The sequence below is a fragment of the Pinus tabuliformis genome, chromosome Q (genome assembly GCF_031772625.1).
Source record: "Pinus tabuliformis cultivar Carrire ecotype Pingquan chromosome Q, CPIR1, whole genome shotgun sequence".
NCBI classification, from domain to species: domain Eukaryota; kingdom Viridiplantae; phylum Streptophyta; class Pinopsida; order Pinales; family Pinaceae; genus Pinus; species Pinus tabuliformis.
In genome coordinates, this window is record NC_142296.1 from 737958957 (window position 1) to 737980971 (window position 22015).

Below are 22015 nucleotides of genomic sequence, written 5' to 3' on the forward strand. Positions count from 1 at the left end.
TCTGCCTTCTGGTTTGTTAGACCAATTGGTTTGATTCCATTCATCACTGGAAAACATCTTTTGCAAGTTTCTATGTTGGGAAAGCATAGATTGCAATGTCAAAAAATGTGTAGCAAATCTAGTGATGGCAGGCCTAATAATATCCTTGCCTCCAGTGTGTTTCCTCATGAGACTCAAAACCAGTGTATGATTGTAGATAAATTTTGTTATGCTTTTGGCATTATCTACAGTGTTTCTGACCCAATCTAATTTTCCAATATCCTCAAGCATGAGGTCTATGCAATGTGCAGCGCATGGGGTCCAAAAGATGGTCTTGTGTTTTTCCTCTAACAGTTTACCAGCAAGAACATAGTTAGAGGCATTGTCAGTGATGATTTGAACAACATTAGCCACCCCCACATCCTCAATAACCTCATCCAATAGCTGAAACAACAAGTGGCCATCTTTTACCTTATCAGATGCATCAACTGATTTTAAAAACATGGTTCCCTGTGGGCAGAAGACAACAAAGTTTATGATGGTACGGTTTCTTTGATCAGTCCATCCATCTGACATGATGGTACACCCTGTTCTTGCCCATGAGTCTCTGAACTCTTGCAAATACTCATTAATGGATTGAATTTCTTTCTGCAAACGAACCCCCCTTAGCTCTTGCATAGTAGGGCCTTTGAAGCCTTTTCCAGCAGCATGTATGGCATCAAACATAGGCTCATAATATGGTGAACGAGCAGCATTAAAGGGGATATCAGCATCATACCACCATCTAGCTATGTAGTCACAAGCAGTCTCCCTCAATTCTTTCTTCCAATGGTCATCTAAAGTGGGCTGAATTTGACCTTTACTAACTTCGGGACCATGTGCATCTGATGGAGAGGAGGGAGTGAAATAACTTTTGATAGTCACATTACCCTTCATTCTACCCTTTCCCTTATCTTGAACTGAACCAAAAGAGGGAGGAACATAACGGAAAGGGTTGGATGCCTCAGTTTGAGGGATAGAGGAAGAACCCTCAAAATCATAGTGGGGGTTGGTAGCCATCATTCTTTGTATCTCCCTCTTCCTCCCAATCTCAGCCTGTATCTCTTGTTTCCTAGCCTTATCTTCTTTAAATTTTTCAAAGCTGGCCAACAAATTCTTTCTAATCTCCTCAATTTCATCAGAGGGACATGGGGTAATTTGGCCTTTAATCCCTGCCAAGTGTAGTTTCAGCCTATTAATCCCCCCAGGACCTGCCTTAATTTTCTTATGGCAAAATTTGCATTGCATTTGACTATCAACCATTTCAACATATGCCCAAGCAGGATCTTTTGCTCTAGGTGCCATTTTTTGACTAGGAAAACAATCTGAAAATGAAAAAAAAAAAAAAAAAATTGATTCAATGTTCATTTATTTGACAAAAAACACTCTCTAAGCTTTCTTGATATGCACCTAAATTTTACTAAGCAAAAACAGATTTGTAAGGGTGGAAAAAAATACCTCCAGGCACAAACTGCCTCCTCAAGCTTGCTCCAAGAATCAGCTCCTCAATGCTGCTCCAAATGGCTGCCCAAGAAGCTCCTCACTCCAGCTACAATGCTCCTCCAAGACTCCTCACTGCTGCTCCAAAACAAGCTCAAGAACTGCTCACTAACTCTCAAAGAAGACTCTCACTCAAATGCATAAGACTGCTGTGAGTGAAATGAGAGCATTTGGCTGTCTTAAATAGAGTTTGGGAGGGGGAAATGGACCCCAAAAGCATTTAACAATTTACCATTACCCTTTTGGAATCCACAAACCCTATTAACTTTACCAAAAAACAGCAAAAAAGTGAAAAAAAAAACATGTTTAACGCTGCCCACGCGGTTTTTATTGACCCGGCCTGGTCAATGCGGACTCGGCCTGGTTGACCGAGTCAGCTATGACTCGGCCTGGTCATTAGATGACCAGGCCGAGTCATAGCTGACTCGGCCAAACTGGCCGGTTACTTGGCCTGGTCGAATTTTTTTTTAATGACCCGGTATGACCAGGCCGTTTCCGTTTCAACCCGGCCTGGTTGTAAAACACTGGTAAAAACATCTTAAGGTGAATGGTTAAAACTACATTTAGTCACTTCACAAAATTTAGTAAAAAATACCAATATCTCCATTAATATTGGTTTTTAACTTTTTCTGATTTAAAAAAAAAAATTCAAAACAATGAAACCTTATCACTCTTTCCGCATCACCCTCGCAGAAGATTTCTCACCATTTTTCAAACATTCTCAATATGATATCTTCATGAAAAAGTTTAGGTACTGATGTTGGATTAGTTGTTTGAAAAATAAGTTGGTTTGTACAACCTTTCATCTTTTGTGCTATTCTTAGTTTGTCCTAATGATCTGTAGGGGTTGGAGCCACTGCACCATATTTTCCTAAAAGGTGGAAATTGTTCACCAAAAAGGAAATTAATCTACATGTTACAACGCCGTTAAAAAATGCGAGACCTATGAGGGTAGTGAATTATGCTAATAAGCAATTTAGATTGGGAGAGATGTAATTAAATTTTATTATTTAATTGAAGATTTCCAATTAAAATAATAATAAATCTACATTTATATATTCATATATTGATTGGAAGGATTCTCACAATGGTCACTTCTTTCAATTAGATCCCTTCAAGCCCTTGGGATACCTAATACTTTCTTATATAATGTAGTTGGGGCTTGCTACTTGTTGGTGTGTTGGGGTAAACAAACTTGATGTGTTTTTTTCTATCTCGCAGTTGGAGTCTATGGAATAAGAAAGAAATTTGATAACTTGAAAAAAGTGATAGCTTGACAAAAGTTGTAGAGAAAAGATTAATCTCTCCTACCTTGATAGAACTCGTTGTCAATATCAACACCTACAAGAACTTTGTTGTGGAATATTATCAAAACTAATAGAAGGATATGAAAGAGTGTATTGTAAGAACCTTGACAAACACGGCCACTGAAACTTGGAACATTGTTTGTAGGAAGAGAAAATTATGTTTCTTTTTCCACACATGTATGTCAATATATTACAGTTTAATGAATATGTTTTCTTATTATCATATATGGTTTCATACTTTAACAAGACATTCGCCAAGACTTCACAATGTTTTATTATTCAGTAAAAGATTTGCCAAGATCTTACAAGATTTTATAATTCAGTGAAATATTCTCCATCACTGTACAAGATAATATAATCCGGTGAGAGATTCGCCAGAAAAATTATACATACATATTATAATATTGATAAAATCGCCTCCCATTTTTCCTATGTATCATGGGGATTAACCCATTTATTATACATATAAATTTAGGGTGGTTCTTAAAATTTTCCCTGCAGTGTCCACTATCCAATCAAAGTCGAATGCCGCAGGAACGTGGTTGGAGTTGTTGATTGGGCCCAAGTTTGGTTGGGACAAAAAAAATAATAATAATATAAAAACAAAATAAAATAGAGATCGTTGACCCGACTGTGCAATTGGTAAGTTGTGCTGCTCGAGCGAGTTGGAAGTCCAAAAGGATCAAGTGGTTGGGCATACCTTGGACAACAACGTGAGGCGGTTCGTGACAAGGAAGCGTCCTGCATTGACTATTCATTAGCTGACAACATGAACAGGGAGGAATGGAAACATTGGCTCGATTATCTCCTGCAGTGAAAGCTAACGTAGTTTTGTTGGACATAGTAAATGAAAATACGATGGAAGTTTATATAATAAGCATATAGTAAATACTGCTTGTTGGAGCGAGCATGAATGCAAGGATTAAATTAGTATATTGCAAAGATCAAGAGCGATGAAGCTCAAGATTTGAGCTGTTCCAGCTTACATAGTAGGGTGCACGTGAAATTAGTCTTGTGATTGTATTGGCTCCGCTGTTTGCTGAAGGCATATCTTCTTCTAGTCGACTCAACATTAAGTTGGTTGGGGTTCCAGGAATTCCTCAAAGACAATTCTTAAATTTCTGAGCTCATTTTTTTGTGTGGATTCGACAGCAAAATGATCCCATTCTCTGTTCTTCAAATCAAGTGTGCTGCTTTATCAGGTTCTCTGAAATCCCTTGCTCACTATGTGTTATTTTACAGTAAATTAAATAGATGATATGCCAAAGATTCACTGTCTGATACATTTACCAGCATTTCCTTTTCACTGAGTTTATAATCAGACCATAACATTACAGAGCACTATCATTTTTATCTGAGTGAATAAAAGAAAAACACCTACAACTGTGGACCTTTCTCTTGTATGACGAAACTTCTCCTTTAAAGGCATACTAAACTCAAAGTATGTATTGTTGAGATACAAATCTCGTCTTAGGGTTATTTGAAATATTGTTTCCTATTGCATTGTACATGCAGAAGTAGGAATGAGTATAAACATCATGTGCAGAAAACCCTTAGCTTGTTAATCTTGAATTATTTGTATGCCACTATTGCCACAAGCTTATAGTAATGGAGTATTTAAAACATCTCATGCACCAACACAAGAGTCCCTCAATGGGTTGCATCATAGATCAAAAACGAAATTGGCCAGCAGACCTTTCTCGAAAGAGGTCTATGCCATTCTTCAGAGAGAACAATCAAAGGATGTGCAGAAGGAGCAAGAAATGGGACAAAAAATCCTTGCACTACGGATAGATTTAAAGCACATGAGGGTCACATGGAAAGTTCTTTTCAAACTGGATGAACTAGATGCACTCATTTTTGAAGTGAACTAGTTAGAAGGGAGAAAACTGATTTGGGCGCTAGAACCAACTATGCTTGCTCTCATACAACCCAAATTCTTGGAGGAACCCTGTGAAGGGATCAGACTTCCAATTGCATCTTGTCTCAGTAACATCATGAGACTAACTGCCCCTATAGCTCCCTACAATGATGATGTTATGAGAAGAGTCTTCAAGTTGATGGCAGACACCTTACAAGACTTAGATAACTCCATGGGTCCTACATTTGTGAAGAGGCTTCAAGTTTTGGAAATTAAGACCATGACTAAGACTTACGAAGTCATGTTTGATCTTGAGTGTGATGATCTTATCTTGGAGATGTTCCAATGCTTCTTCAGCATTAGGAAACGTCATTCTGACACAATCATAGCACACATGCAATCCATCTTGTCCTCATGTATGAGAGGTCGTGATGCCATCTATCAAGAGTTGCAGTGTCGATTATTGTCTATTTAGAGGAGAGAGAAGCTGGTCTCACCTGTTGCTTATGGTCTAGCTGAGAGGTTGGTTGAGCAAAACAATGGGTTGTTCAGGAGACAGTTGACTAGGGAGGAGTAGCTCAGGTTTGGGGGCTCATGCAGCAAGAATAAGATGAGGAGGAAGGGACTTTGCTTCATCTGCAAAGGACCTTGGGGACCTGACCACTCATGCTTGAGTGACATTGAGGAGATGATAGCGGTAGAGCAGGGAGAGATTCTTTATGTCTGTCAGGATCAGGACTCTTCATTGGACGGGTCCATGGGTTCATACGATGATACCTTAGAGGAGCACGAGCAGTCATATGGAGTTGATGAAAGTAGCCCAGATATGCATCCATGTGTGGTAGAGTACGAGGAGCAGCTAATTGTTCCCATGTGGGAAAGAGATCAGGGAGCAGATGAGTGGTTGATGATTCAACATAGAGAGCACAGAGAAGAGCATGAGTCATGGCGAGTCATTGAAATCAAGCCAAATTCATATGATGAGCAGTCGGTGGGTCCTAAGAGAGACATTCAGGATAGTGTGTCACCAGTGATGAGTTAGCATGAGCAGCATATGATGGAGCGTGAGTCAGTTGAGGAGGATGAGACGCACAGTATGCACGATGAGCCTTTTTGCAAGAGCCAGTAGGAGGTTCATATTGAACCCGTGATGATGGAGGATGAGCAGCCACCATTGGGGTCAATTGTTGATGAGGAGCAAACAGATGTACAGATCGCTGGCAAGGTGACGATGTTCGCTGACACTTGTCCTAAGAGATGTTGGAGTATCACAGGACAATTTGGCAGGAGATTGGTGGATTGGAAGAGTGTGGAGTTTCCTATTAGGCCAGGGAGATGGCAGTGCATCCATCTTTGGGTCTACCCATTGATAAGGTGCAAACAGGTGTAGTGGTAGCTAGCCGAGCTACAACATTTTCAGGTAGCAGCCCTCTCCAAGAGTACAAAGAAATGGCTTGCAGCATAGTTTGGCTACCTATAACCATTACAAGGAGAGAGGCAAGACTTTCTTGATGGATATTGTTGACCAACTAGATAGGGCAGCATGAGTTGAGCATGGACCAGCATCAGCATAGTAGACTTGTTCCTTACACAGGAGTTTGTGACTTAGATTGGTGGGAGACCATGAGTTGGTATCCTATTGATAAAGTATCATTCTTAGTCTTGAGCAGTGTACTACAGGAGCCCTTAGAGGTGGGGGATATTACATGCTCCAGTCGGCAGTAGAATGTGGGTTGGCGACTCATCAGTATCTCAGCGCAGCATCAGTATGGTGAGACTGACCTTGGAGTATGCCAAGGATTGGATTGGAGAGAGGTAATGAGCTAGTACACAGTTGGTAGGGCAACATTCAAAGCCAGAGCTACAACACAGAAGGAGCCATGTAGCATTAACACTCCTTCTTGGTGGCATTGGGATCCAGGTGGATCTACTGGCAGTAGGTTGAGTCAGAGATGGACATGGGATCTAGGTATTGGAGGATCCAGTCATGTTTCGATAGCTTGGAGACGTGACGTGGACCAGTGGTTCATATGGGATCCGGGCATTGGGTCTCAGTGGCGTTGGGCCACCAGATTGGTCCATAGATTTGGATTGCTTGAGGGCAAGCAATCTTGGGGCGGGAGGATTGTCATGTCCCCATTTTTATTCTTCTTCATAGTACAGCCAGGGTGGATTTCCAGGACAGGGGATGGCCAGGTCAGTGGAGCAGGTTTATGTCATCAAGGGTCCCGATGGAGTTTTGAGGAGTTTTTATGGGATTTGATGGCATTCACTTGGCATATTCCATCATCAACATAGTTTTCCTTTCGTTCCGTTACATTCTGACAACTTTCAAAAATCAACATTATTATTGGGCATAACTTAATTAATTATGCTCGAGGTGGCATTCCGAGGAGATTAATTGATGGAACACCTCAGTGTAATAGCTCGTTGGAACCGGAAGGAGATCTAAATGATGGGACTTTTGGATGGGAGTTTCAGTGACCTGAGGAGACATACCCTTAAGTTAGGGTTTTTTCACAGAGAACCTTTCTAGGGTTCCACAAGAGTAATCAAAGATATGAGGGTAGATTTATCTAATGATGAATCACCCAATCAATAATCTTTATGATTCAAGAGAGCTAGACACAAATGTTAGTAGTAGTTTATCAAGAATGAATATCATGAAGAGAGCAAAAACTTTTAGTTTAAAACATACCTTTGTTTCTTAACAAACCTTGTAATTTCAATGCTTTGTCTTGTGAATCGTTCTTCCATATTTCTTGAGTATTCAGTAAGCTTTTCCTAAACAAGGAAAATATGAATAGAAATGTGATTAGTAATGCAAGCAAAACTAGGTAAATAAGAAAAACTAAAAACGAAAAGGAATTAAGATACTTATCTTTGGAGGTTGGTGAGGGCTTCCTCCAAGCTTGAGGGATACCTATAACCTTACAAAAACAAATAAAAAATGTTTTCCAAATGTTAAACCTTCAGATAATAGAAATCAAACAATGAAATAACTAAGGCTTAGATCAAAGGACTTAGTAGTCTAAGTCCCCTATATCCAGTTCTTCGGGTTTATTATTCTTTGAAGATCCTCCTTTAGCAACATTAGCTCGATCTTTGTTTCTTTTCTTGTTCTTCGGATTGTCAGGACAGTGACTTCTGTAGTGACCCATTTTGTGACATTGGTGGCACTCTATTTTGGACATATCGACCTTTCTTCTTGGCCCTTTTGACTTCTTGAAGTTTCCTTTCTTGTGAGAAGCGAAATATGCATTTGAAACCTTTTCTTCTTCATTGTTGGATACTAATGAGATTCTCATTTCTTCTTGGCTACAAGCATTCCATAATTGCTCGAAGGTAGGAGCTTATTTCCAGCTTTTGAGACCTAAAGCAAAAGAACTCCCAATAGGTGGTAGTCCCAATAATGCAATAATTACTAGCTCTTTCTCCAGTACAATTTCATCTATGGTTTGAAGTTCATCTCTAATTCTAGATATCCTTACAAAGAAGGAAGCTACAGTGTCATGCTTCGTCATTTTTGTAGTCCTTAATTCATTCTTCAAACTTTCTACTTGACCAATGTTCTTGATAGTGAATAACTTTGATAAGGTTTCATACATTTCTTGATCATGGTCTATATTGAAAATGTATGGGACAAGATTGTCCTTTATGCTTTCTACCATCAATGTCATAGCCAATATTTTTGACTCTCTAAACTTCAATTTATCTGCATCACTAGATTCTTTGGAAGGTTTCTTTACTTTTCCTTTGACCAAATCCAAGACCTTGCTCTTTTCAAGAATGAGGTCAATTTTTTTCTTTCATGCCCTGTAATTTGATGCTCCTTCCAATTTGTTTTCACTTTTTATTGTGTTAGACATTGTCCTTGAAGGTAGTGAGCTTCTTCCCTTATAAGAGCTCCTTATATGATCCCTTGTTCAATCCTTTAGAATTCTTTCAGTAGATTTTCTTATATAGATAATTACTTGTGATTCTTTTATCTTTATGTTCTTGTTTTATCTTTTAGTTCATCAAGCAATTACCAAAACAATAGCACAAGGACAACAAATGTAGGCGGACAACCAGGGAAAAACCCCTATCTAGGGGAAAACCCAATCAACAATTCTTCCTTCAATAGTTTATCGAGATAATCCAAGACTCTTGACCTAGACAAAGACTTCCTCCACACCAAGTCATCCCTCAATCCTTCTTGCAGATGATAACCCTCCAATAGCAACTTCGACCTAGCAGCATCAACTTGTAGTAGCAGCTTCAACCCAGCGACTGGTAGAGTCGTAGCTTCGACTAGACAGAGGAAAACTTCGATCACCCTAGATACTCTTCCTGAGTGAGAGATGGCCCAAAATTTCGATCTTGATGTCTTGTTCTTTTCTCCAAAATCTCGATCTTGATGTCTTTTTCTTTTCTCCAAAATTTCGCAGTGCTTTTCAGCCCCTTTCCAGCTCTTCTTCAACTTCACATTTCCCATCTTCTTGCCTCTGGATATCGAACTATGAGAGAGAGAGTGAATTGCTCCAAATGAATTCGAACTGCCTTGTATATATAGCCTTCCAATGAGGTCAAATTGTCCTTCTTGAAGCCGACTTGATCTCTTTGAGGCTAACTTGGTGTGGAGGGGGAAAATAGCATATTTGACTCAATATTAGTTATTTTTTGCCCCAAAAATTTGATGTGATCTCATCCGAAAAAGTTCTCTATCTAAACATTATGGATCACAGAAGTCTAAATTCAGAAATGATTCAAAAGCCCAAGAAGGGTATCTTTTAATGGACAATGACTCTAATGACTCCGAATAAATCCTAGAAGTCCTCAATGGGGACTTTGACCTAAAATATGATGACCCAGGCATGAAATCCATGCTTTATTAAGTCATAATAATAATAATAACAATAATAATATTTTCTTCATTCTTTTGATAAATACATTTCATTGTGACTCAAGTACATTTATGAAGACCGAACCTAGTTACATATTTCAACATAAGAGACCTCAGAAATATGAAGAAGAAACTTGCTTGCTTGCTGGAGGAAATGAGATGTCACATCATTTATTACTAGTCGAATGCAGGTAAATTAACCTAATGGACACACCCTTTCATAAACTGGACCAACTTGACTTCCTGAGCCTGCATGAGACTCCAAAAATAAATTTTATTTTAATTCATTCTTCATAATTTTCCTAGGCCAACTTAGGCATGTGGGAATACCTCCTGATGCTACAAAAATTCAACAGGCAAAGGTGAAGTAAGTTGGGCACAAGGTATTAATCCAACAACCACTCTTATTTACAAAAATTCTAAAACTTTTTGTTTTCCAACATTAGTTTAGGATTTATTTCCTTGCTGGTTTTTAATTGATCTTATCTTATTAGCAAGGTAAAACCTTGGAGAACTTGAACTTATTGCTATATCTAGTCTAAAGATAGATACATGGTCTGGTTGGATGTATTTTACACTTGTATATAGTCTATATTTTGCATATATTAAACTTATTTTCTATTTGTAAATTGTACCCTCATAAATCTGCAACAAAAACCAAAGACTTCACGGTCCCAAACAAGTAAGTACCTTATTGAAGTCCTATTTGATGACTCTATTACTTTATGCTTGCTGATTTTACATTTTTAGAGTCAAATATTTAAATTTCCCCCCATAAATAAACAATATTTTAAATCTGGAAATTATTTAGACACTTGGCCTAGAGGAATATACTCCGAATTCTCAAGAAAAAAACAATTCCTAGATTATTCGATTGTTATAGGTTGGTAAGTGGATTTTAAGGGCTCATTTATCTTTTTCCAACCTCCCCACCTCTAGATATTTGATCTAAGAGTATTTTGGCACTCATTGGGTACCTATTTTGGCCTAATAGGTTGTTGTCTTTATGTTTTTACGTAGACTTTACAAACTGATTTTACTATACAGCAAGTTATTTTGACTCATAAATCATAAAACAATAGTCCAAACATAAAACTAATAATACATTTGGTTAGGATAATTTTTGAACACCAAAACTGATTGGCCACACAATATACTTTCTGTTATTTGGTGTCTTTTAATCTGCTACTTAGTTTTTTGTTCCACAGTTATGCCGAGAGACAACTACACAGTCCCAGAAATTAGCACCTCCACCTCACTTTGACCCCATCTAAGACACTGGTCTTATTTGGAGTTGATTGGAGTTTCAGTGGGAACTCCTCCCTTGACAATTTTGGAGGTTGTTGTGTCTAAAAAGCGGAGACTTGGGCCAAGATGACAGTGGGTCCTTGCCATGTGTGTGCCCATCTCGCAGGTTTGCCAAGACATTAGCAGCCCCACTAATTGGATCAGTAACAAAACCATTACCTCTTAACTCAAAGGAATCAAGGCTTTTTAAGAAAGAATTCTCCTTTTTGGTGAAAGCCAAATTCAGTTTCTACTGTGAAGATAGCACAGGGCCATATGATAGCATTTGTAGCTTTTCGAGGATGAGAATTTCCTTGTGTCTTCTCATTAGATTGTTGTGACTCTCTTGGTTCCATGAAGAAATATTTGACAGCATTTTTTGCTTTTTAAGGATGAGAATTTCCTTGTAATCATGTTATTAGATTGTTGTGGCTCTCTTTGTTCCATGAAGTAATATATGACACATTTCTCAAAACAATGTTAAGCCGATTTAAAAAAATTTACAGAATAGTGCATAAATGTGTTGTTTCTCAACTTTTACAAGGAAACAATAATAAATATTACCTATTACATAGAAATATAAAAAGAAAGTCACTGATGTCCCAATGATATTAATCCAGAATTATCTAATGAAACTTTAGTTACAAAGACAATTACCAATTTACCCATAAACACAAGTGCTTGAGGTTTGGATGAATTCAAAATCTTTCTGGACACGTGCAAAGCAAATCTAAGATATAAATATGGCATTGAATGTTATAGCTAAGAACATCAAATCTGTAGTACTTACCGCAGATGGTTGCAATTGTTGTTTCTTCATTTTGTCGAAAATGAAGAAGGCCATGTCGGGATTTCTATTCTTCACACATGCCTACAACCATATCAAACAAATAGAAAAACATTTTTAGAATACGCATATACTAGAAGAAACCTCAATAAATTGTTTCTTAATTTTAAGAGCAGCTTGGTTTTTGTTGAAGAAAAACAATCATGTAATACAAAATCGGAAATCCATGCATCAATTTAGCATGACTTGTATAGAAGTCATATATTTACCAAGTGACAAACTCTTATTTCGTGAAAATCTCAATCAGGAATAACATGTATTTGATATAACCTTACAGGAAACTACAAATATTAGCTGTATAATGCAGATGGAGAACAATTTTGTATGGTTGTCATCCAATTGTTGTAATTAGCAGTGTTGATAATATCGGTATCGGCAAAATATCGGCGAAGGTCCAAAAAACATCTTAGCAGCAATATTGGCAAAATATCGGCAAGCATAAAAAATGCATAATATATTCAGATTTTCAGATTTTTAAACATATAAAGCAATAACAACATGAAATATTTAATAAACACATTGGAAAATAAATATGAAGAAAGCACTGATATATATGATGTCAAATAGAAATGATACATCAAAGGCGATACCAAATCTTGTTGATCCCTAATAATTGTCCAATCAAGGACTCAAATGTGGAGGACCAACACAAAATAGCATCACATATATAAAAGTATCTCATCATCATGAGTTATATGTAGTAAAACAAATAAAACTAGCAATTATCTATCTGAAATCAGTGCCCTTTCCCCCATTTATGGGGAAACATGATGGGTTGTTTGCCAGGCCTGCCCCTAGGAATACAAAGCCCTAGCCCTGCCCCTGCACCTAATGTCAAATAATGAGTGCTAGGAATGGAGTTGTGCTCTCCTATATCTATAGCACAAGAATCAATCACATCAACACAGTTATTTTTGGACAATTGTCCCCGGAAAAATCCAATGCGGGAAAATCGGTGCAACAGATGAGGGTTTATTTATTAATCTTCAGCAACGATCTCTTTACAAAGAAAGATTCTACAGAATACCGAGACACTTCTAAGAAAAAACACCTGAAACAATTTTTCTCCTCCTCCCGAAGAAGATTTGACACCCTGGAGACCCTCTACCCTCCTCTGCGTCATTTCTGTGTCACTTTTTCATCATCCTGCGTGAGAACTGTGTCTCCAGCTGCGATGTCTCACTACTCTTCCCTCTACGATGTCTCTCAGATGCTCTACGTCACCTCTTCCTCGGTCTCTGACTGATGTTGATACCCTCCTCTTCCAGAAATACGGCCTGCAAGAGATGGCCACAAAGTCCTCCTCCAAGCTCTGAAAGGGAAGCAAACACCACTCCAAATATCTCCTCCAACCCCCATGGCAAAGCTCAGCCTCAAGGACTAATGCTCTACCCACCAAGTGAGCTCCCAATACTGCCTCTACACTGGCCCAAGTAGTGAGAAAGTCACACTGCTAAGCAAGAAGCTCAATCAGCTCCAAACTCTCCTAAATGTTGACAATCCTCTCTAGCCTCCTCTCCGGAAAATCTCACATCAAAACTCCACTGCTAAGCACCACCAACAAATTTAGCCTCCTCTCCATTGCGTCTTCCAATAATACGCACCACCTGGAAGGAAATGCTACTGCTGGAAATCACAATGTGATCCCCCTCCTGAAGAAACGAATAAAACCTTCCTAGGGTGGCACTCGAAGTCCCCCGAAGAAAGGGTGAGCTCTTCGCCTAAAGAACTCGTGCTAAACAACGAGTGACTTAGCTAAGCAGCTCGAGCAACCAAAGAGAAATCAATATACTTTGATGAATGAATGAGAAGAGGAGAGTTCCCTCCTTATATAGTTTTCATGGAACACTTTTCCCTCCATTTTATCCTCCATCGTGGGCCCTCACTTAACCATCATCATGCGAAAGTTAACCCCGTCCATGCAAATCGAACTAGGGAGTGAGTAATTCCCCAATGACGGTGGCCCCCCCATGTGTAACTTAACTACAAAACAAAACATCTTCTCCTAGTCTAATCTCCTAATAAAATCGAATGGGGTCCACTAACTCCAAAATTGGCCCCATAATACAAATATTAATCTTGTTCCAAAATGATTTAGGAAGGGACATGACACAACTAGGGCCATGTTGAAATTTGGTATCGGAGGACAGGTGGTTCCCTTAGGCTTTGATCTTTGGCCTAGAGAAAAGTGTCCAAAAGATTTTAATTTTTCTCCTAAAGTGACTTTATAATTTTATAAAGTTAAATCTAATTTAAAAGTGACTTTAAGTGATAAAGTTACTAAGTCTAATTTTAAAGTGACTTTTATAAAGTCAATGAAAAATTAGAAAGGAAAAGTGACTTTGGAAATAAATGACTAAGTGGGTCCTTATTAAAGTGGGGTGAATTAAAAAATAAAAAGTGAGATTTAAATGAGCATTTAATCTCAGCCATTGATCTAAATCTATTTCAGCCATTGGATTTAGAGATCACCCAAAAGTCACTTGAATCACCCAAAAGTCACTTGGAGTTATATTAAGGGAGGAAAAGGAGGAAAAGATCACATTCGATTCAATTCTTTCATGAGCAGATTGGGAGAAGGAGAGCAAGAGAGCAAGAGAGATTTCTGAGCAGGGAGGAGAAGGAGACAGCAGCTTGGCACACATTCCAAGGCAGCGGTTGAGCAGATTTGTACAGCTGATTCAGCACACAGTGAAAGGCAGATTTTGGCACGATTTTTGAGGAGAGGTTTGCACAAAAATCGAGGACCAGTTTGCTGGTTTTTCTGCACGCAAAACGAGGGCCATACAGCAGCATTTAATGCTGAAAGTGAGCACGAAAATCGAGGAGACCGTACAACATTTATTACTGTCCTGTTTGCTGTAATTTCCAGTGTGCTGTGAAGCATGGGAAAAGAGATAAGTTGTAAATTTGCTTGTTGATTTTTTTGCTGAAAATTTCTCACTGTAAAAGGCAATTTTCAGAAATAAAAAAGAGCTCTCAAACTGGTTTTCCCCAAGAGTTGTAGGGGGTTTTTCCAGGGTCACATTGACCAAAAATCTCAGTGTTTAAATGTGTTTTAATCGCTGTTTATTACTGCTGATTTTTATTTCTGCAATTTCCAGCATTCTGTAAAATTTCCAGAATTTGTGTTTTCAGCAAATTTATTTTTTTAAACTTGTTAAATGTATGGTTATGGGAAAGGGCATTTAACTATATGGGAGAAATAAGGAGAAACTGAAAACCGAGGTGGGAAAACAGAAATTTCTACATGGTATCAGAGCTTGAGTGCTGAAGGGCAGTTTGAGACAGCAAAAGGAAATGTTACAGTTGCTGATTTTTCACTCAGAAAATTCCAGCAAGCTGATTTTTTCATAAACAGCAGTTTTATCTTTACTACAGCAGTGCTATTTTTCAGTTTTAGGACAGCAGGATGTCATTGGGATTGAGGGTGGAGGGTAGGCTGGATGGGCATATAAATTACAGCGTTTGGAATGAGAGAATGCAGAGTATCTTTGAGGAGGCAGAAGTCTAGGATATCATGGTGCATACCACACAGAACCCTGTTGTTGTGCCTACTGATGCTACTCAGTTGACAGCTTATAATAAAAAGAACAACAAGGGTAAGAGGCTGATTCTAGACGGAATCAAAGACCATTGCATTCCTCATGTGAGAGGAAAGAGCAATACCCATGAGATGTGGACAGCATTGTCCAATCTCTACCAGAGTACCAATGAGAACCGGAAGATGATCCTGAAGGAGAAGCTGAAGAACATTAAGATGGGTAATGATAGTGCAGCTGGATATCTCACAAAGATTACTAACGTGAGAGATGAGTTGGCAGTGATTGGAGAGGCCATTCCACCCACTGAGTTGGTGCGCATTGCAGTGAATGGCCTCCCCCGTTCATGGTTGAACTTTGCTGATGGGGTTTGTGCACGTGAGACCCTTCCCACATGGGAGAGGTTTTGGGATGATTGCATTCAGACAGAGATCAGGAAAGGTCAGCTTGGGGCAGCCAAGCCAGTTGAGCAGGATGAGGATGTAGCACTGGTGGCAAGAGGCAAGAAAGGCAAAGGGAAGAAGCAGGCTTCCACAAGCAGTGGTGGGGGCAAAGGCAAAGGTAAAGGTAAACAGGGGAACACACAGAAGGACTATTCCAAGGTGAAGTGTTGGAATTGTCAAAAGATGGGACACTATGCAGTTGTGTGTCCGGAGAAGAAGAAGAAGAAGGGGAAGAACCAGGACGTGACAGCTTCAGCAGAGATTGAGGACTTTGCTGGTCATTTTGACCGAGAGTTTGCGTTCACTACGTGTGAGTCCTCTAGTGCAGGATCACCTGCCACACAGGTTCAGAGGGAGCATGCCTTTCCCTCGATTAGCGGAGCATCTTCAGGTATCTGGTATGTGGACAGTGGGGCTTCACGTCATATGACAGGAGTCCGTGAGTACTTCTCAGAGCTTTTAGAGAGTGGCACTGATATTGAGGTAGTACTCGGTGATGACAGAGTTGTTAGAGCAGTCGGGGTGGGGACAGTGACATTTCAGAGGGAGTCCAAACCTCCCTTGAAGGTGTCAGAGGTTCTTTATGTGCCAGGGATGAGGAAGAACCTCATATCCGTCTCAGCTTTGGAGGACAGAGGATATGAGGTATTGTTCAGGGGAGGACAGGTGTTGATGTATCCCAGGGGCACTCCAGCTGATTCAGCTAGAGTGATAGGTGTACGTCATGCAAAGGTGTACAAGTTTGCATTGCAGCCCCTTTTGGCATTGAGCAGTAGTACTGACAGCAAAGCTAGCAGTTCTGAGCTGTGTGAGATTTGGCACCGCAGGATGGGACATATGTATCATGGAGCCTTGAGGACATTGCGGGAGATCACTACAGGTGTGCCAGATTTCAGTACTGATCACTTTGATACTTGCAGAGGTTGTGCGATGGGCAAATTTGCCAAATCCCCTTTTCCCAGCAATGACAACAGAGCGACGGGGATACTTGATTTGATTCATTCCGATGTGAGCGGTCGGATGTCTCATGTTTCCTTGAGTGGATATGAGTACTATGTTTTATTCATTGATGATCACTCCAGGAGGACCTGGATTTATTTTTTGAAGACCAAGAGTGAGGTCTTCAAGCGGTTTCAGGAGTTCAGAGCTCTTGTGGAGACTCAGACAGGTCGAAAGATCAAGTCCTTGAGGTCGAACAATGGAGGAGAGTACACCCTTGGAGAGTTTGCTGACTATTGTGCGGAGGCAGGCATTAGGAAGGAGTTCACTGTTCCTTACAACCCCCAGCAGAACGGGGTTGCGGAGAGGTAGAACAGATCCATCATAGGGGCTGCCAAAGCCATGTTACATGATCAGGGGTTGCCATTGTTCTTGTGGGCAGAGGCCTGCAACACAGTTGTTTACTTGCAGAACAGGAGTCCGCATCATGCCTTGGGGCACATGACTCCGGAGGAGGCTTTCTCTGGGAAGAAGCCTGATATTGGTCATCTTCATATCTTTGGATGCATTACATACTCCTATATACCCAAGGAGAAGAGGACCAAACTAGAGCCCACCGCAGAGAAGGGTATCTTTGTGGGCTACAGTGAGACCTCAAAGGCCTTTCGGATTTACATTCCTGCACAGAGAAGAGTTGTTGTCAGACGGGATGTGAAGTTCGAGGAGGACAGGGCCTTTAGGAGGTCACGGGAGTTAGAGTATCTGGATCAGCCAGACCCTCAGCAGCAGTTGAGTTAGTCGCAGGGATCCTGTGGGCAGGGATTAGGAGGATCCAGAGGTACATCTATGAGGATGTCAGGTCCGTCAGTGAGCAGTGGCTCGCCGAGCCAGAGGGGTGGTGCTCCGGGCAGCATGCAGAGCAGTTCACTAGGGAGTCCACTGATGGACAGTTCACACGGTACCTCAGCATCTACAGGTTCAGGTGCAAGCAGGAGGACAGCAGACAGACAGTCAGGATTTCAAGCTCCTAATGATGATGAGGAGGAGGAGTTTCATTCTCCGGTGGGAGAAGTGCGCTCAGGGAAGAGGAAGCCCAAGTGGCTTCAGGACACCTTGAGAGATGCCACATCTGTTGCTGAGCCGAAGAGGCCGGTCAGAGAGAGTAGACCACCTGAGAAGTTTTGTAGCTATATGGCGATGGTTACCAGCATCCTTGACTCTGAGCCTTCTAGCTATGAGGAGGCAGCTAGCCAGCAGGTCTGGAGAGAGGCCATGCAGGAGGAGTATTCTTCTATCATGAAGAATGATGTTTGGGAGGTGGTGCCGAGGCTTAAAGGCAAATCCGTGGTTACTTCCAAATGGCTTTACAAGGTAAAGCATGCTGCAGATGGCAACATTGAGAAATTCAAAGCGAGGTTTGTGGCTAGAGGGTTCTCCTAGGTAGAGGGAGTTGATTATGAGGAAACCTTCGCTCCCGTGGCTCGATATACTTCGATCCGCTCCATTATATCGATAGCAGCAGAGATGGGTTGGAAGATCCACCAGATGGATGTGAAGACCACATTTCACAATGGCTTCATACAGGAGGAGGTGTACATTGAGCGGCCACAGGGCTTTGAGGTGCATGGGAAGGAGTCCCATGTGTGCAGACTGAAGAAGGCCCTTTATGGCCTGAAGCAAGCTCCCAGAGCTTGGTACTCCAGGACAGATACATATTTGTAGGGGACGGGTTTCACAAAGAGTGAGGCAGATCCGAACCTTTACTTTATTGTGATTGGTGAGGAGCCTCTCATTCTGGTGTTGTATGTGGATGACTTGATCATTACAGGTGCAGAGAGACTCATAGAGCACTGCAAGAGAGATCTTGCGACGGAGTTTGAGATGAAGGACATAGGCTTGATGCATTACTTTTTGGGTTTGGAGGTGTGGCAGGAGGAGGGGAATTTCTTCCTGGGGCAAGGGAAGTATATTGTGGACATCCTTAGCAGATTCCACATGGAGGATTGTAGACCCATGTCGACACCGATGATCACCAACTGGAAGAAGCTTCATGCTTCAGATTCCGAGTTGGTGGATCCCACATTGTACAGGCAGCTGATTGGTTCCTTGATGTATTTGGTCAACACTAGACCAGATATCTGTTTTGCAGTCAACACGATGAGTCAGTTTATGTGTGAGCCTAGGAAGGTTCACTGGGTGGCTGCAAAACACATTTTGCGGTACTTGCAGGGGACAGTGGATTATGGTCTGGACTACAGGCAGGGAGATGGAGTGAGATTGGCAGGATACACTGATTCTGATTGGGCAGGTTGTGCTTCTGATAGGAAGAGCACTTCAGGGTGTTGTTTTGGGTTGGGTTCAGCAGTAGTGTCATGGTTCAGTCAAAAGCAGCAGTCAGTAGCACTGAGTTCAGCGGAAGCAGAGTATATGGTAGCCAGTCTAGCTAGTTGTGAGGCTATCTGGCTTCGCAAGATGTTGTTTGGCTTATTTGGTCAACCGTTTAGACCTTCAATGATTTACTGTGATAATCAGAGTTGCATTAAACTCACGGAGAATCCAGTATTTCATGACAGGTCAAAGCATATCGGGATCAGATATCATTTCATCAGAGACTATGTTCAGAAGGGAGTTGTGAAGCTTGAGTATATTTCCACTGATGAGCAGGTTGCAGATATCCTTACCAAAGCCTTACCACGGGGCAAACATGTCTACTTCAGAGACAAGATGGGTGTGGTGAGGAACACCTTCCTCGGTAAGAGGGAGTGTTGAAATTTGGTACCGGAGGACAGGTGGTTCCCTTAGGCTTTGATCTTTGGCCTAAGGAAAAGTGTCCAAAAGAATTTAATTTTTCTCCTAAAGTGACTTTATAATTTTATAAAGTTAAATCTAATTTAAAAGTGACTTTAAGTGATAAAGTTACTAAGTCTAATTTTAAAGTGACTTTTATAAAATCAATGAAAAATTAGAAAGGAAAAGTGACTTTGGAAATAAATGACTAAGTGGGTCCTTATTAAAGTGGGGTGAATTAAAAAATAAAAAGTGAGATTTAAATGAGCATTTAATCTCAGCCATTGGATTTAGAGTTCACCCAAAAGTCACTTGGAGTTATATTAAGGGAGGAAAAGGAGGAAAAGATCACATTCGATTCAATTCTTTCATGAACAGATTGGGAGAAAGAGAGCAAGAGAGATTTCTGAGCAGGGAGGAGAAGGAGACAGCAGCTTGGCACACATTCCAAGGCAGCAGTTGAGCAGATTTGTACAGCTGATTCAGCACACAGTGAAAGGCAGATTTTGGCACGATTTTCGAGGAGAGGTTTGCACAAAATCGAGGAGCAGTTTGCTGGTTTTTCTGCACGCAAAACAAGGGCCATACAGCAGCATTTAATGCTGAAAGTGGGCACGAAAATCGAGGAGACCGAACAAGATTTATTGCTGTCCTGTTTGTTGTAATTTCCAGTTTGCTGTGAAGCATGGGAAAAGAGATAAGTTGTAAATTTTCTTGCTGATTTTTTTGCTGAAAATTTCTCACTGTAAAAGGCAATTTTCATAAATAAAGAAGAGCTCTCAAACTGGTTTTCCGCAAGAGTTGTAGAGGGTTTTTCCAGGGTCACATTGACCAAAAATCTCAGTGTTTAAATGTGTTTTAATCGCTGTTTATTACTGCTGATTTTTATTTCTGCAATTTCCAACATTCTGTAAAATTTCCAGAATTTGTGTTTTCAGCAAATTTATTTTTTTCAGCTTGTTAAATGTATGGTTATGGGAAAGGGCATTTAACTATATGGGAGAAATAAGGAGAAACTGAAAACCGGGGTGGGAAAACAGAAATTTCTACAGGCCAAATTCCACCTTAGGACAACTCATATGATGGAGATGATTATTGAATTGAATTCCACTTTTCGAAAGGTCCAATTTTGATATAAAGATCATCTCATTCTGACAACCAGAAATGGAATTTTGAATTTATTCTCTCTCATGCACAAATTGTCAAGGTCGACCTCAGTGAAATAGACTCATAAGCCCAATAGATGTATCTCCTCACCCTCAACAAATTGTATAAATAGGAGTGACCTCTCTCCTCATTTGGACATCGCTCATCTCATCACATATCTCTCTCTCCTCTCTTGATTGGTTCATACAACTTGGAGGCAGCGTTCTCTACTTCACACATGTGAAAGGAGGACAAATTTCTGGTATAGTTTGCTCACCGAAAATTTCAGGAAACAGGACAGTGATGACCAGCATTGACTTGGGTGCTTTTGACCAGTGTTGACTTCATTCTAGTGGACAGAATTTCAATTTTTGGAGGCCGAATTGATTGGCATAGTTTTCGAGGTGATTAGGACAGGTTGACCGAGTTGACTTCAGCGTTGACTCTATATTGGACTACATAATTTACATCAAGGTTTTCTCTCTCCTTTCAATGGTTTGATCGATCTGTTTTGGGCTAACTTTGACCCTCTTGGAAGGTTGAATTATCTTTTGTTGACCGAGTTGCTTGGACAACATTTTGGAGCTGCTTTGACCACCGTTGACTTTCTAGTTAGGGCTACAGTTGACTGTTGTTGATCGCTGATTTGATAGGACTATTTTTGGCATGTTAATTTGATATTTGTACTCTCTCTTTCTCTATTGAACTATTTGATCAAAGGGTTCCCCCACATTGGGGTTTTTCCCTGGCATCCGCCACATCTTATGTCCTCTCATCTTGGTGTTATGAAACCAGCTCACAAAAAAATAGAAAAAATAGATCAACGCCTTACAAATTAGCCTCTTCGAGGGGGCAACCTCCTTTACATTACACAAATGAACAATTCTGGGATTATACAAATGACTAAACCTCTTTTCTATATATAAGAGTCTAAGGGGTCACAATATGATCAAAGCCGACATAACAATAATAATATAAGGGCACAACAATAACAATAGTGGGCTTCTATGGGGCACACTAATAAAAATTTGGGGACAATAGGGGCACAATAATAACAATAAGGGCTACAATGGCAACAGTAATGAGGGAATCACTAGTATTATAGGGACCTAACATGCCCCTCTCCTTCAAAGAAGTGTTGTCCTCAACACTTGAGTAGTTCTGGATACTTTTGTATAAAATTCTCATCCTCCCATGTGGAATCTTCAGCAAGTTCTTCCACTTAATGAGATACTCCGAAATTGATCGATTTTGTAGCTGTCGAATTCTTGTTTCTGTGACTGCTTCTGGTTTCAATATGATTTTTCCTTCCTCGTCAAGTTCTGGCAATATTGTTTGAACTGGGAGCTTGTCACTTATAACCTTCATTAAACATGAAACATGGAAAACTAGGTGCACTCGGGAAGCTGCAGGAAGCTCCAATTTGTATGCCATAGTACCAATCTTTTGCAAC

General features: G+C 40.3%; 1 protein-coding gene across 3 annotated transcripts in view; it reads right to left on the reverse strand.

The window, feature by feature from the left end:
* The window catches only part of LOC149221650 (Tetratricopeptide repeat (TPR)-like superfamily protein), a 479698-nt gene that overhangs the window by 216226 nt on the left and 241457 nt on the right, over positions 1-22015 (reverse strand). For all 3 annotated transcript variants that reach the window (XR_016249380.1, XM_089385168.1, XM_089385167.1), the window contains one exon: positions 11649-11729. Coding sequence is in view for 2 of the 3 variants with exons in the window: in XM_089385168.1 (XP_089241294.1) it covers positions 11649-11729 (81 nt within the window). In the remaining variant the exon portion in view is untranslated. The remainder of the gene's footprint in view (positions 1-11648; positions 11730-22015) is intronic.